Source organism: Mobula hypostoma, chromosome 23, assembly GCF_963921235.1.
Source record: "Mobula hypostoma chromosome 23, sMobHyp1.1, whole genome shotgun sequence".
Lineage (NCBI taxonomy): Eukaryota > Metazoa > Chordata > Chondrichthyes > Myliobatiformes > Myliobatidae > Mobula > Mobula hypostoma.
The window spans coordinates 59,034,932-59,051,726 of NC_086119.1; the positions used below are offsets into that span (position 1 = coordinate 59,034,932).

Genomic DNA, 16,795 nt, shown 5'->3' on the forward strand with positions numbered 1-16,795 from the left:
GAGACCTGCTGCAGGGTCTCAGCCCAAAATGTTGACTGTACTCTTTTCCATAGATGCTGCCTGACCTGCTGAGTCCCTCAGCATTTTGTGTGTGTTGCTAACCTTTTATTAATTGTCATTAATCTTAGTAATTTTAGTTCTTTGAAATAACACCATGGGACTCGATACATCTACTTGTAAGAGAAATCGGGATCTCAGTCTAACATCTCATCTGAAATGTCAACATTTTTCCCGTTGTTCACTGTCAGTGCCACTCTCCAGAGTGCTTGGTCTTTGAATTGGAACTGGAACCACAACACTCTGAGTCAGAGCTATGGCACTACCAAATGAGAGTCAACATCTGAAAAGGACAAACATCACATCATTACTAAAATTCCACATTCTAGTATGACTAACTCTAACTGTAACAGGATGATACAAAGATTTACAACAGCAAAATAGCCAAAGGCATGATAAGGTAAAATGTTACTTGAGAAATGCAAAATGCAAAATGTTCAATTGCTCAAGAATTTAGTTTAATGCAAGGCAAGTATGTGCTCACAAGGGTTAGGAACTCTACCTATAGGTAACAAAGAGAAAGAAAGATTTATAGAACTAAAGGATAGTGTGGATTTGGGAATTGGGATGAAAATACAAAAGAAACAACAAAAACAAAGTGAGAAAATTTGCTGATGAATAACAAGACTTCAAAATCACCACCAGTAATGTTAAAAACAGATGCTGTGGAACCGCAAATACGCTGAATCGGAGTAAAACAAAATCACAACGATCTACTGTACCTAAAGACATATAACAACAATATTAGAACATAGCACATAGAAATCTAAAGCACTTTACAGGTCCTACATGTTGTGCCAACTATGCAACCTGCTTTCGAAGCTGCCTAGAATTTCTCACCCACATAGCCCTCTATTTTTCTAAACTCCATGTTATATCTAAAAGTCTCTTAAAAGACCCAATTGCATTTGCCTCCACCACCATCGCCAGCAGTGCTTTCCATACAACCACCACTCTGTGTGAAAAACTTACCCCTGACATCCTCCCTGGACCTACTTCCAAGCACCTTTAAACTATGTCCCCTCATATTAGCCATTTCAGCTCTGAGGAAAAGCCTCTGGCTATCCACATGATCGATGCCTCTCATCATCTTATACACCTCTATCAGGTCACCTCTCATCCTCCGTCGCTCCAAGGAGAAAAGGCCAAGTTCACTCAACCTATTCTCATAAGGCATGCTCCCCAATCCAGGCAACATCCTTGTAAATCTCCTCTGCACTCTCTCCTTAGTATCCACATCCTTCCTGTAGTGAGGTGACCAGAAATGAACACAGAACACCAAGTGGGGTCTAGCTAAGATCTTACATAGCTGTAAAATTACTTCACGGCTCGAACTCAATTCCACGGTTGATGAAGGCCAATGCACTATATGCCTTCTTAACAACACTGTCAACCTGTGCAGCAGCTTTGAGTGTCCTATGGACATGGAACCCAAGATCTCTCTGATCCTCCACACGGCCAAGATATCTTACCATTAATATTACATTCTGTCTTCTAATTTGACCTACGAAAATTGACCACTTTCACACTTATCTGGGTTGAACTCCATCTGCCACTTCTCAGCCCAGTTCTGCATCCTATCCCTCTGTAACCTCTGACAACCCTCCGGATCATCCACAACATCCGAACCTTTGTGTCATCGGCAAACTTCCTCACCCAGGTCATTTATAAAAATCACAAAGAGGAGAGGCCCCAGAACAGATCCCTGGGAACACCACTGGTCACAACCTCCATGGAAAATATGAACTATCTACAAGCACCCTTTACCTTCTGTGGGCAAGCCAATTCTGGATCTGCATAGCAAGGTCTCCTTGAATCCCATCCCTCCTTATTTTCTGAAGGAGCCTTGCATAAGGAACCTTATCAAATGCCTTAATGAAATCTATATACACCACTCTACTTTCATCAACCTGTTTTGTTACATCCTCAAAGAATTCAATCAAGCTCGTAAGGTATGACCCATCCTTGACGGTCATGCTGACTATCCCTAATCAGATTATGTCTCTCCAAATGCTCATAAACCTGCCTCTCAGGATCTTCTTCAACAACTTGCCCACCACTGAAGTAAGACTCTCTGGTCTATAATTTCCTGGGCTATCTCTACTCCATTTCTTGAACAATGGAACAACATCTGCAACCCTCCAATCTTCTCCCATCCCTATTGATGATGCAAAGGTCACTGCCAGAGGCTCAACAATTTCCTCCCTCGCTTCCCACAGTAGCCTGGGGTATATCTTGTCCAGACCCAGCGATTTATCTATATTAATACTTCTCAAAAGCTCCAGCACATCCTCTTTCTTAATGTCCATATGCTCAAGCTTTTCAGACCCTACAAATGCCAAGGTTCTTTTCCCTGGTGAATACTGAAGCAAAGTATTACACAAGTACCTCTGCTATCTTCTCTGGCTCCATGCACACATTTCCACTGTCACACCTGATTGGTCCTATTCTCACATGGCTCATCCTCTTGCTCTTCACATACTTGTAGAGTGCCTTGGGCTTTTCCTTAATCTTGCTTGCTAAGGCCTTCTCAAGGCCTCTTCTAGCTCTCAATTTCATTCTTAGCTCCTTCCTGGCACCTTTGTAATTTTCTAGAGTTCTAACAGGACAAAGTTTCTTGAACCTTTCGTAAGCTTTTCTTTTCTTCTTAACTGGATTTTCTACATCCATTGTACACCATGGTTCTTTCACCCTATCATCCTTTCCCTGCCTCAATGGAACATACCTATGCAGAATGCCATGCAAATGTTCCTTGAACATTTGCCATATTTCTGCTGTGCATTTCCGAGAACATCTGCTCCCAAGTTTTTAACCTAATAATGTCATATTTTTCTACCCTAATTGTCTGCTCCTATCCCTCTCCAGCGCTATGGTAAAGGAGATAGAGTTGTGATCACTACCCCAAAAATGCTCTCCCACTGAGAGATCTGACACCAGGTTCATTTCCCAATACCAGATCAAGTACAGCCTCTCCTCTAGTTGGCTTATCTACATATTGTGTCAAGAAACCTTCCTGAACACACCTAACAAACTCCACCCCATCTAAACTCCTTGTGCTAAGGAGGTGCTAATCAATATTAGGGAAGTTAAAATCATCCATCACAACAACCCTATTATTATTACACCGTTTCAGAATCTGTCTCCTTATCTGATCCTTGATATCTCTGTTACTAGGGGGGGCTGGGAGGGGGGCAAAAAAAAAAACACCCAGTAGAGTTATTCTCCCCTTCCTGCTTCTGACTTCCACCCACACTGACTTACTCCTTTTCTGCAGCCATGATACTATCCCCGATTAGGAATGCCACACCCACGCCTCATTTTTTTCCCTCCCTATCCTTTTTGAAGCATCTAAAGCCCAGCACACTCAGCAGCCATTCCTGCACCGAGACATCCAAATCTTTGTAATGGCCACAACGTCATAGTTCCACACATTGATCCAAGTTCTAAGTTGATCTGCTTTGTTTATGATACTCCTTGCATTAAAATAGACACATCTCAAACCATCTGGCTGAGCGCATCTTTTCTCTATCACCTGCCTATCCTCCCTCACAATTCCCCTACAAGCTGTCTCTACTTGTGTGCCAACCGCCCCATTCTCTGCCTCTTCACTTTGGTTCCCACCTCCCTGCATCTCTCGTTTAAACCCTCCTCAAAAGCATGAGCAAACCTCCTTCCCAGGATATTGGTTCCCCTCCAATTCAGGTGCAACCCAACCCACGTGTACACGTCACCCCTTCCCTAGAAAAGGTTCCAATGATCCAAGAACTTGAAACCCTGCCCCCTGCATTTTCCCCTCAGCAACTCATTCCTCTGTGCTATCTTCCTGTTCTGACCTTCCCTAGCACGTGTCATCAGTAGTAATCTGGCGATGACCACCTTGGGTGTCCTGCTGTTCAGCTTCCTTCCTATCTCCCTAAACTTACCGCACAAAACCTTTACCCCTCTCCTGCCTATGTCATTGGTACTAACATGTCACAACTTCCAGCTGCTCACCCTCCCCATCAAGAATATTCTGCAACCACTCAGAGATGTCCTTTGACCCTAGTACCTGGTAGGCAACACATTACCCTGGCATCTTTTTTGCTGCCACTGAATCTCCAATTTGTCCCCCTAACTATTGGGTCCCCTATGACTATTGCTCCGCCTGACTTCACCCTACACTTCTGAGGCTCAGAGCCAACCACAGTGCTGTTGGTCTGGCTGCTGCTGCCTTGCCCAGATACAGTGGCATGCAAAAGACTGGGCACCCCGGTCAAAATTTCTGTTACTGTGAATAGCTAAGCGAGTAAAAGATGAACTGATATTTCAATCTTTTACAGTTTCAAAACAACAAAAAAGGAAAATGGGCCCGAAACAAAAGCTTGGGTACCCTGCATGGTCAGTACTTAGTAACACACCCTTTGGCAAGTATCATAGCCTGCAAATGCTTTCTGTAGCCAGCTAAGAGTCTTTCAATTCTTGTTTGGTGATTTTCGCCCTTTCTTCCTTGCAAAAGGTTTCTAGTTCTGAGAGATTCTTGGGCCATCTTGCATGCACTGCTCTTTTGAGGTCTATCCACAGATTTTCGATGATGTTTAGGTCAGAGGACTGTGAGGGCCATGGCAAAACCTTCAGCTTGCACCTCTTGAGGTAGTCCATTGTGGATTTTGAGGTGTGTTTAGGATCATTATCCTGTTATAGAAGCCATTCTCTTTTTACCTTCAGCTTTTTTTTTTACAGACGGTGTGATGTTTGCTTCCAGAATTTGCTGGTATTTAATTGAATTCATTCTTCCCTCTACCAGTGAAATGTTCCCCGTGCCACTGGCTGCAACACAAGCCCAAAGCATGATCGATCCACCCACGTGCTTAACAGTTGGAGAGGTGTTCGTTTCATGAAATTCTGCACCCTTTTTTCTCCAAACATACCTTTGCTCATTGCAGCCAAGAAGTTCTATTTTAACTTCATCAGTCCACAGGACTTGTTTCCAAAATGCATCAGGCTTGTTTAGATGTTCCCTTGCAAACTTCTGACGCTGAATTTTGTGGTGAGGACGCATGAAAGGTTTTCTTCTGATGACTCTTCCATGAAGGTCATATTTGTGCAGGTGTCGCTGCACAGTAGAACAGTGCACCACCACTCCAGAGTCAGCTAAATCTTCCTGAAGGTCTTTTGCAGTCAAACGGGGGTTTTGATTTGCCTTTCTAGTAATCCTATGACCAGTTCTCTCGGAGAGTTTTCTTGGTCTTCCAGACTTCAACCTGACCTCCATCGTTCCTGTTAACTGCCATTTCTTAATTGCATTACAAACTGAGGAAACAACTACCTGAAAACGCTTTGCTATCTTCTTATAGCCTTCTCCTGCTTTGTGGGCATCATTTATTTTAATTTTCATAGTGCTAGGCAGCTGCTCAGAGGAATCCATGGCTGCTGATTGTTGGGACAAGGTTTGAGGAGTCAGGGTACTTATAGAGCTTTTAAATTTGCATCACCTGGCCTTTCCTAACGATGATTGTGAACAAGCCATTGCCCTAACAAGCTAATTAAAGTCTGAGACCCTGGTAAAAGTTATCTGAGAGCTCAAATCTCTTGGGGTGCCCAAACTTTTGCACGGTGCTCCCTTCCTTTTTTTCACTCTAAAATTGTACAGAACAAAAATAATACACTAATCTTGCTTAAGATGTTGAAAAGAATGTTTCATCTTTAATTTTATGACTTTTGGAGATCAGTTCATCTTCTACTCACTTTACTATTCACAGTAACAGAAATTTTGACCGGGGTGCCCAAACTTTTGCATGCCACTGTAGATCAACCCACTCATCAGTATCCAAAGGGGTCACCATTTTCTGAGGGGATTGACTACAGGAGCACCCTGCATTGTCTTCTTTCTCCCTTTACTTCTCTTGGTGTTTACCCATCTCCTCCTTGAATTCTGCACTCTGGGTGTAACCACCTGCTCAAAAGACTTATCTATTAATTGGTCTGCCTCCTGGATGATCCTTAGTTCATCCAACTCCAGCTCCTTAATGAGGTGTTTCAGGAGCTGGAGATGGCTGCACTTCCCACAGGCGTAGCCATCAGGGGGACCATCAGGTTCCATGAATTCCCACATCCTACAGAAAAGTAGTATTCCATTGCCATATCTGCCATCCTGTCTGCACTTACCATGGGCAATCAAGACCAGCAATAATGAAAGGAAAAATCTACCCTCCTTACCTGTTTCTTTGGTCTTAACCTCTTGAGTCAAAGCCTCTAAGTTCCCACTCTGACTCTTGCCCATTCCGACGATGGCCACTTCAGTGACGGCCACTCCGCTAGAACCTCTCTCTCACTTATGGTTTAAAAAATAAGAAAAACTTCCATGCAAGGAGAAAGAACTTACTCCGTTTGGTGGTGCACCGCCTGCCTTCTGCTGCCGCTGATGCCTCTGACACATGTTTCAGTAATTGCTGTTCTTTGCTACAAATGGGACTATATACCCATGGGAAGATTACATCAACTAGCTTTCCTCCAGGACAATGGAGCAAAACGGAGTTGTCTTAGGAATCTATCTGCATTGCATGTGGTATTGCCATTACCTCTCTAGTGACCTATACACACGCAACTGCAATGCTGGAATCCAGAGCAACGACAATCTACTGGAGAAACTCAGTGGGTTGAGCAGCACCTGTGGGAAGGGAAGAAATTGTAGACATTTTGAGTCAAAACCCTCTATCGGGACCCTAATGCAAGGCTTTGGCATGGATAATGCCTTTCCCTGCCACAAATGCTGCTCAACCTGATAAGTTCCTCCAGCACGTTGTTTGTTCCACTTTGATAATCTCCTGCCATGACTCCAGCCCTGATGATTCATGTGGACAGTCATAGTCATACTTTATTGATCCTGGGGGAAATTGTTTTTTGTTACAGTTGCACCATAAATAATAAATAGTAATAGAACCATAAATAGATAAATAGTAATACGTAAATTATGCAAGTAAAATATGAAATAAGTCCAGGACCAGCCTATTGGCTCAGGGTGTCTGACCCTCCAAGGGAGGAGTTGTAAAGTTTGATGGCCACAGGCAGGAATGACTTCCTATGACGCTCTGTGCTGCATCTTGGTGGAATGAGTCTCTGGCTGAATGTACTCCTGTGCCCACCCAGTATATTATGTAGTGGATGGGAAACATTGTCCAAGATGGCATGCAACTTAGACAGCATCCTCTTTTCAGACACCACCATCAGAGTCCAGTTCCATCCCCACAACATCACTGGCCTTACGAATCAGTTTGTTGATTCTGTTGGTGTCTGCTACCCTCAGCCTGCTGCCCAGCACACAACAGCAAACATGATCGCACTGGCCACCACAGACTCGTAGAACATCCTCAGCATCGTCCAGCAGATGTTAGAGGACCTCAGTCTCCTCAGGAAGTAGAGACGGCTCTGACCCTTCTAGTACACAGCCTCAGTGTTCTTTGACCAGTCCAGTTTATTGTCAATTCGTATCCCCAGGTATTTGTAATCCTCCACCATGTCCACACCGACCCCCTGGATGGAAACAGGGGTCACCGGTACCTTAGCTCTCCTCGGGTCTACCACCAGCTTAGTCTTTTTCACATTAAGCTGCAGATAATTCTGCTCACACCATGTGACAAAGTTTCCTACCGTAACCCTGTACTCAGCCTCATCTCCCTTGCTGATGTATCCAACTATGGCAGAGTCATCCGAAAACTTCTGAAGATGACAAGACTCTGTGCAGTAGTTGAAGTCCGAGGTGCAAATGGTGAAGAGAAAGGGAGACAAGACAGTCCCCCGTGGAACCCCAGTGCTGCTGATCACTCTGTCGGACACACAGTGTTGCAAGCACACGTACTGCGGTCTGTTGATGGCCTTCTGACCCTATGGCAACACACATCCGATCCCTCACTTTATCACAACCCTCATCTGTTAAGGAAAAGCACTCTGCTGTAACTGGAAGAGTACTGCTTGTAAATTGGTACATCTCTTTAAGGGCTGGTTGCCAATGTTGCAGCTGTGATACAAAATGCAACAGATTAACAAAGCCGTGGAACACTCACAGTGACAGCACAGTTTTACACAGGGAAACCTTGCACAGTAACACAATAGTCTTGGTTGGAGCAAAAAACTGCTCATGTTGGAGATCCAAATAAAAACAGTATGATGGTGTTGGTCAAGTAACGTTAGTGGGTAAGGATTGTTCTGGCAACCTCACAATTGAAGGTCACAATCTTTATGAGATTTTATTCAGTTTTTGGTTGATACAAAATGTTGACTTAATTTCATTATAAAATAGTAAAGGAAATCCTAGTCTTTTATATATGTTCTCGTATATTTCCATATAAAGAAAGGAAGTCATCTCTCCCAACCCTCCCATATTTCTACTTATCTTAGTGCAACTTATTCTCCTTGTTGATCTGTTGATTCTCCTTCCACCAACATGGACTGACACCACTTTACAGTTGCCAAATAACTGAGCAGTGTGGACTTTATCAATTATGTCACAAGAAAAAGTATAATCAAGGATAATATTGACTCTTTAAATATAAAAAAATTAAAGAAATGGCCAACTTGTTCAGTAATCAATTGGTGGCAAGATTTCACAGAACTATACAAGAAAAGAACAGGTAAGGTAACTGTGAGCTATGGCTCAGAGATCTCTCAAGTTAACCAAAACACAAAAAAGCATGTCCCATCTCCAGATGCTGGCAGTTTCCATCACAGGGGTTCAAAGCAAGTCAATAAGGAAATGGCAGATCTTCAGCCATAACCTTCCAAAATAGTTTCAATTCAGAAATTCTCCCTTCAGATTAAAAAAAACCTTCAGGAATAATTTTCTGATGGAGATAGAACAGGAAATCATAAATCTTTCAGAAAATTATTTTCTGTAGGGTTGCTAATGGAGTTGAAAGTTATACATTAAGTGGACTTTCTTACTTCAGACCTTATTGTAAAGGAAGTCAGTGAGAAACAAATGACAATAGTACCCACACAGCTTGGCTGGAGTGAGAGCTACTATAGAGCTGGGTGATTTTTTTTTAACATCATTCGGAGTAACTAAATTGGTGTAAGGTAGGTTTTATGTCAGTAGAGATTGCAGTTGGAAGCTGCAACATGTTGTCCAATTGGCATTTCCGGTGAGGATGGTTGCAAATCCTTCGGCCTTGTCTTTGTCACTCGTGTACCAGGCTTTGTTATTGCCAAGAATGGGGATAGTGCTATGGATTGTGTTCGCCTTAACAGCATATTAGTGCGTAGATATAATTACCTTCTGCTCTTGCTTCTTTTTTGTACATTTGCAGTATGGTTCTTTATACCAATTCAAAGTACCACAACAATGCATTTTACATAACTGAAATATTTATGCAAATTTGAGATTTAGCACTTAAGTAAAAATAAAAGACTGAAGAAACAAAACTGAATAGAATAAATAGAATGAAACCAATATCACTTTAGGGGAGAGTCCAGAAGTACTTGCTGTTTCCTCTGGAGTATAATCCAAGGCAGTGTAGTATGCAATGATAGAATAAAAGAAATAGATAAATATCTGGAATGTTCAGCACTTAACTGTTTTCATGATAGCATCTGCGGAAGGAAATAATGAAGGGAATGTTTCAATTTCTCCAATTTTATGTGAATATTCACATTTCTGTTTCTTTAATCTGAGGAAGGAAACTACATTAGAATCTGTATGCATATAACTCTGAAGTTCCGAACATGTACACTTACTTTCCTTGGTCAGGTGTCCTTTGAAGCATGGAAGATACTCTCAACAGAGTATTATGGTCCTTCAGTTGTGATAAAACATCAAGTAAGATGACAATTGAACGGTTCATATGTGAGGCAAAGCTGCCAGGACGGTCGATTTCATCCACAGGAATACGCCAGATTCCCTACAGAGGTAAAACAATAGTTTGAGTCTTTCAATATCCATCTTTAAAACTTGAGAATTAAAGATAACCATATCGGCATGACTGCAAAATATTATCCAAGATCACCAGATCACAAATTGGTGAGGAAAATTTCACACAACAGTTATTTGTACTTTAAGCTGTAACATTTCAGAAAAGTTCTGGGATTCAGTGCACACTCAACGATTCAGGAACAGCTTCTTCCCCTCTGCCATCCGATTCCTAAATGGACATTGAATCTTTGGATACTATCTTACTTTTTGTTAAAATATACAGTATTTCTGTTTTTGCACATTTTTTAAAATCTCTTCAATATATGTAATTGATTTACTTCTTTATTTATTATTATGTTTTATTTATTTTCTCTCTCTCTCTCTCTCTCTCTCTCTCTCTCTCTACTAGATTATGTATTGCATTGAACTGCTGCTGCAAAGTTAACAAATATCACGTCACATGCCGGCGATAATAAACCTGATTCTGATTCTGGGCTATCCCCATGATGGCTATATTGCAGCACATTAGAATAGAGGTCATAATCATACCCAAAATGCACGTTTACACATCAGTATAATTTATTGCAGAGCACAAATTATTCAGCCACAGAGTGCATTTGTCTCCCACAGAATATTTATTCACCTGCTTTCCATATTCCATTATTTCCTTTCCTTTCATCCGCATAACTAATCTAATCTTGAATGTTGACAGTCCTGCCTGCACCTCTGGAAAGGAATTCCACAACTTCCTAACTGCGTGTTTAGAGGGCTGTCATCTCTTGTTTTCTAATCCTTGTTTCTATCTACATCCTACTTAACCCTGTCATAATTCTAAATATTTGTATAGATCACCTCAAAATCCAAATATTTCATCATTGGCACATGATATAATCTATGCTATTCTACTAACGAAGGCTTCAATTTTTCCAAGGTTTTGTCCTTCAAACCAAGCAGCACCTTATTGCTTCCTTTTCACAAGGCACAACTTCCTTCCTTAAAGTGAGAAGACCTAAATGACATGGATACTCCAGGAAAGTATTAATGTTCTGTACAAGATGATTTCTATCTCTTGACTTCATAGTCTACATACTCTATGCAAAATCTGGAACTTAATTTCTTCTAACAAATAGCCACATCTTACGAATGTATTCTGAGCCCATATCAGAGTTTCTCTTGTCCTTTCTCCATGCCAAGCCTATTATATTTGGAGTGTGATTGCTTCCATCTTCTTACAATCAAAAATGCATTACTTCACAATTAATAATATTGGCTTCCATTTTTCAAATACTTGCCCATTCCTTGATTTTATTTATAATTATCTGGTCTTCAGAAGAGTCAGCTTTAGTAAAATCTATCACAGCAAAGCTACTGGTTCCACATAGTAAACAGAAGTGACCTGAGGAGTAAACCACATGGGCCACACTGCCCAGTCGAGTCACTGAAGAAGTGCCCACAACTGCATGGCTTGCTATTGCATGTTAATTCTCTACCACTTTATCATTTCCAGCTACCTTCTGTGTAGTCCCTTCTTTAAAGTTCAAAGTAAATTTTATTATTAAATTACTGATATGTCACCATATACAATCCTGAGATTCATTTTCTTGTGGGCATACTCAATAAATCTCTAGAATAATAATCATAACAGAATCAATGAAAGACCACCCAACTAGGGCATTCAACCAGAGCTCAGAAGACAACGAACTGTGTAAAAACAAAAAAAAAGAGATCATTAAAGAGATATCTGCAAATAATCATGAATACAAGGAGGCATATTCAGAGGATGTTAATTATTAGCAGTGGTTTTTAACCATTGAAAGAGGTGACCATTTACTTATTTGAAAATAAGCAATGTATTACAATGATGGAGCTCTACTTGGGAGAAGTTTATTGAGAGTTATATTACTGTAATTCATGAAGGTTTATGTCGAGAGTTTTTATTAGGTTATTATTTGAACAATTTTGAACTTTTAATTTAAGAGATTTTAGGGTGCTCCTGGGCTAATCATTTCATGAACAAAATATTTTAGAAGAATGATACACAATTACTTCTTCCCATGGGACTTGAGCCCTAGCGAGAGCAGACAGCTCCTGCCTACATCCTGTATGTATGTGGCAACTAACTCAATGGGATTAGCTTAAAATTTTTAGAATAACTCAGAACATGAATACTGAAGGAATATAATATTTTTCTTTTACAGTATTTCTTGGTACACCAGCTTATTAGTTCTACAAAATATAGGAAGAATAGTTCTTTCATGGCACACTCTAACATTCATGAATCATCTCAAAGTTCAAAGTAAATTTATTATCAAAGTATATTATGTCACCATATACTATGAAATTCATTTTCTTACAGGCATTTGCAGTAAGTACAAAGAAACACAACAGAATCAGTGAAAAACCACACACAATAATACAGCTGAACAACTAATGTGCAAAAGACAATAAAGCACAAAAAGAAAAAAATTTAAATAAATAAGCAATAAATATCAGGAACATAGAAGAGTACAGCACAGGCACAGGCCATTCAGCCCACAATGCTGTGCCAAACCAGCTAAAAAGCAAATTGGAAACACCCAAACATTAATCCCTCATACCTACATCATGCCCATATCCCTCCATCTTTCTTACATCCATGCGCCTATCCAAACATCTCTTAAAAGCCTCCAGTGTATTTGCCTCTACCACCCTACCAGGCGGCACATTCCAGGCATCCACCACTCTCTGAGCAAAAAAAAACTTAACTCTCACATCTCCTTTGAACCTACCCCCTCTCACCTTCAATGAATGCCCTCTGGTTTTAGACATGTCAACCCTGGGAAACAGATACTCCCTGTCTACTCTATGCATCTCTTAATCATGTGAACCTCGATCAGATCTCCCCTCAGCCTCTGCCACTCCAAAGAAAACACCCCAGGTTTGTCCAGCCTCTCATGCGAGCACATGCCCTCCAAACCATTCAGCATCCTGGTAAACCTCTTCCGCACCCTTTCCAAACCCTCAACATCCTTTCTATTATGGGGTGACCAGAACTGTATGCAATACTTTAGATACGGCCTAAACAGCGTTTTATAAAGTTGCAACATAACCTCTTGACTTTTGAACTCAAAGCCTCAAATAATAAAGCAAGCATTTCATAAGGCTTCTTAACCACCTTATTTATCTGTGTAGCCAGTTTCAAAGAGCTATGAACTTGGATCCCAAGATCTCTATGCTCTGCAACATTGATAAGGATCTTACCCATAACGGTCTCCTTGCATTTGCCCTACCAAGGTTCAACACCTCACACTTATCTGGGTTAAACTCCATCTGCCATTTCTCTGCCCAGTTCTACAACTGGTCTATATTGTGCTGTATTCTTTGCCAATCTTCTACACTATCCATAACACTACCAACCTTGTTATCATCCACAAATTTACTAACCCACCCATCTACATTTTCATCCAGGTCATTTATATACATCACAAACAGCAGAGGTCCCAGCACAGATCTCTGCGAAACACCACTAATTACAGACCTCTAGTTTGAACAAGTCCCTTCAACCTTTACCCTCTGTCTTCTATGCGCAAGCCAACAGCCAATTCACTGCAGATCCCATGCATTTTAATCTTCTGGATTAGCCTCCCCATAAGGGACTTTGTCAAGTGCCTTACTAGAGTCCATGTAGACAACATCCAATGTCCACCATTCTCTTGTCACCTTGTCAAAAATCTCAATCAAGTTGGTAAGGAAGGACTTGCCACGCACAAAGCCATACACGCTCTCCTTAATTAGGCCACGGGTTTCCAAACGCTCGTATATCCTATCCCTGAGACCCACCAGTCTATAGTACCCAGGATTTTCCCTCGTTTCATTCTTAAATAGAGGTACAATTTAGCCACTCACCACTCAGCATGCACCTCACCTGTGGGTAGAGTTCATGAAGATACTGGTCAAGGGCCCAGCAATCTCGTCTCTTGCCTCCTTCAATAACCTGGGATAAATCCCATCAGGCCCTGGGGACTTAACCACCTTAGTACTCACTTAGCACAACACTTCCTCCTCCTTGACCTCTATTCGCTCTAATGTATTTATACACTCAGCACTGATCTCCTGATCCTCCATATCCTTTTCCTTGGTAAATACTGAAACAAGGTACTCATTAAGTACCTCACTCACATTCTCCTTATCCAGGCAAATGTTCCCCATTTTATCCTTGAGGGGTCCCATCCCCTCCCTAGTTATCCTATTGTCTTGATGTAGTGGTATGCAAAAGTTTGGGCACCCCGATCAAAATTTCTGTTACTGTGAATAGCTAAGTGAGTAAAAGATGAACTGATTTCCAAAAGGCATAAAGTTAAAGATGACACATTTCTTTAATATTTTAAGCAAGAAAACTTTTTTATTTCCATCTTTTACAGTTTCAAAATAACAAAAAAGGAAAAGGGCCAGAAGCAAAAGTTTGGGCACCCTGCATGGCGGTACTTAGTAACACCCCCTTTGGCAAGTATCACAGCTTGTAAACACTTTCTGTAGCCAGCTAAGAGTCTTTCAATTCTTGTTTGGGGGATTTTTGCCCACTCTTCTTTGCAAATGGCTTCTAGATCTGAGAGATTCTTGGGCCGCCTTAAATGCACTGCTCTTTTGAGGTCTATCCACAGATTTTCGATGCTGTTTAGGTCGGGGGATTGAGAGGGCCATGGCAAAACCTTCAGCTTGCACCTCTTGAGGTAGTCCATTGTGGATTTTGAAGTGTGTTTAGGATCATTACACTGTTGTAGAAGCCATCCTCTTTTCATCTTCGGCTAAAAACTTCTATTCAAAAAGTTCAAAGGAAAGATGCATCTGGGGGTGGCGTCTGGCTTCTATCAGAGGAGACAGTATCTTCTGATTCTCCCAATTTTTTTTTATTTTTCACTTTGATTGTTGTGAGTTTTTTTTCTCATTAAAGTACAATTTATATAAAACAAAGTTCAAAGGAATATCTAAACAAGCCTGATGTATTTTGGAAACAAGTCCTGTGGACTGATGAAGTTAAAATAGAACTTTTTGGCCGCACTGAGCAAAGGTATGTTTGGAGAAAAAAGGATGCAGAATTTCATGAAAAGAAAACCTCTCCAACTGTTAAGTATGGGGGTGGATCGATCATGCTTTGGGGTTGTGTTGCAGCTAGTGGCACGGGGAACATTTACCAGCAAATTCTGGAAGCAAACATCACACCGTCTGTAAAAAAGCCAAAGATGAAAACAGGATGGCTTCTACAACAGTAAGGGAGGAAAGCGTAGCGATGTGCTACACACAGAGCTAGAAATAACGACACGCAGTCTGTAAGTCGCACTCGAGACAAGTTTATTCAAACTTCACGGCACTGGCTTTTAAGCAGTTCCCTTCTAGCCCTCTCCGGGCGGAAATGACGTCAGAGGTGCATTACAAAAGTCTCTCCCCGTGAGCGGGCTATTTTGTGAGCCGGTTCGCTTGTGTAGAAAGTGGGTCGCTACATAACCCCCTCTCCAGAACCGGCGATACACCCCCAATGTCCACAGTCTGGATCAGTCTCTGTTTGGGCCGTCTGCCTCTGCGCCGCGGTGCCTGAACCTCGACCGGCTGCGTCAAGTCCACGTGGGCCGGTTTGAGTCGGTCCACCGTGAAAACCTCTTCTTTCCCCCAATGTCCAGAACATACGTGGACCCGTTTTTACTGATCAGCTTGAACGGCCCCTCGTACGGCCGCTGTAGCGGTGCCCAGTGTGCGCCCCTTCGTACGAATACAAACTTACAGTTCTGCAGGTCGGGCTCTGTCCGTGCTGTGAAGTCGGTATGGGGGCCAGATTGCTGAGCCTTTCGCATAGTCTGTCCAGGACTGCTGTGGGTTCTTCCTGTTGCCCCCTTGAGGCTGGTATGAACTCTTCTGGGACGACTAGGGTGTGCCATACACCAGCTCGGCTGACGAGGTGTGCAGATCCTGTTTGGGTGCTGTGCAGATTCCAGGCAGGACCCAGGGAAGCTCGTCCACCCAGTTAGGCCCTTTCAGGCGGGCCATCAGAGCCGATTTTAAGTGACGGTGGAAGCGTTCCACTAGTCCGTTTGACTGTGGGTGGTAGGCAGTTGTGTGGTGTAATTGTGTTCCCAACAGACTGGCCACAGCCGACCACAGGCTGGAGGTGAACTGGGCGCCTCTGTCGGAGGTAATGTGGGCCGGTATCCCGAAGGGTGCTACCCAGGTTGCAATCAGCGTTCAGGCGTAGGAATCGGCGGTGGTGTCGTTGAGCGGGACTGCCTCTAGCCATCTCGTGAACCGGTCTATCATAGTTAGGAGGTACTGCGCTCCTCGCGACACTGGCAGGGGCCCCACGATATCCACATGAATGTGGTCGAACCTCCGGCAGGTGGGTTTGAACTGCTGCGGCGGGGCATTGGTGTGCCGCTGCACCTTGGCCGTTTGGCACTGCGTGCACGTTTTGGCCCATTCACTGACCTGTTTGTGAAGTCCGTGCCACATGAACTTGCTGGAGACCAACCGGACGGTTGTCCTGATAGATGGGTGCACCAAGCCATGCATGGAGCTGAAAACTTGCCGCCACCAGGCTGCCAGGACGATGGGGCGGGATTGGCCGGTAGCCACGTCACACAGGAGGGTCCTCTCACCTGGGCCTACGAGGAAGTCTTGCAGCTGCAAACCCGAGACTGCGGTCCTGTAGCTGGGCATCTCGTCGTCTGCCTGCTGCGCCTCCGCCAGTGCTGCATAGTCCACCCCCTGGGACAGGGCCTGGATAGCTGGTCTGGAGAGTGCGTCCGCCACGACATTGTCCTTTTCCGAGACATGCTGGATGTCCGTCGTGTACTCAGAGATGTAGGACAGATGTGTTGTTGGCGGGCC

General features: G+C 42.8%; 1 protein-coding gene across 4 annotated transcripts in view; it reads right to left on the bottom strand.

The window, feature by feature from the left end:
• cabin1 (calcineurin binding protein 1) overlaps positions 1-16,795 on the bottom strand; it is a 693,325-nt gene that overhangs the window by 233,750 nt on the left and 442,780 nt on the right. For all 4 annotated transcript variants that reach the window (XM_063031768.1, XM_063031766.1, XM_063031767.1 and 1 more), the window contains exon 29: positions 9,766-9,929. In XM_063031768.1, the coding sequence (XP_062887838.1) occupies positions 9,766-9,929 (164 nt within the window). The remainder of the gene's footprint in view (positions 1-9,765; positions 9,930-16,795) is intronic.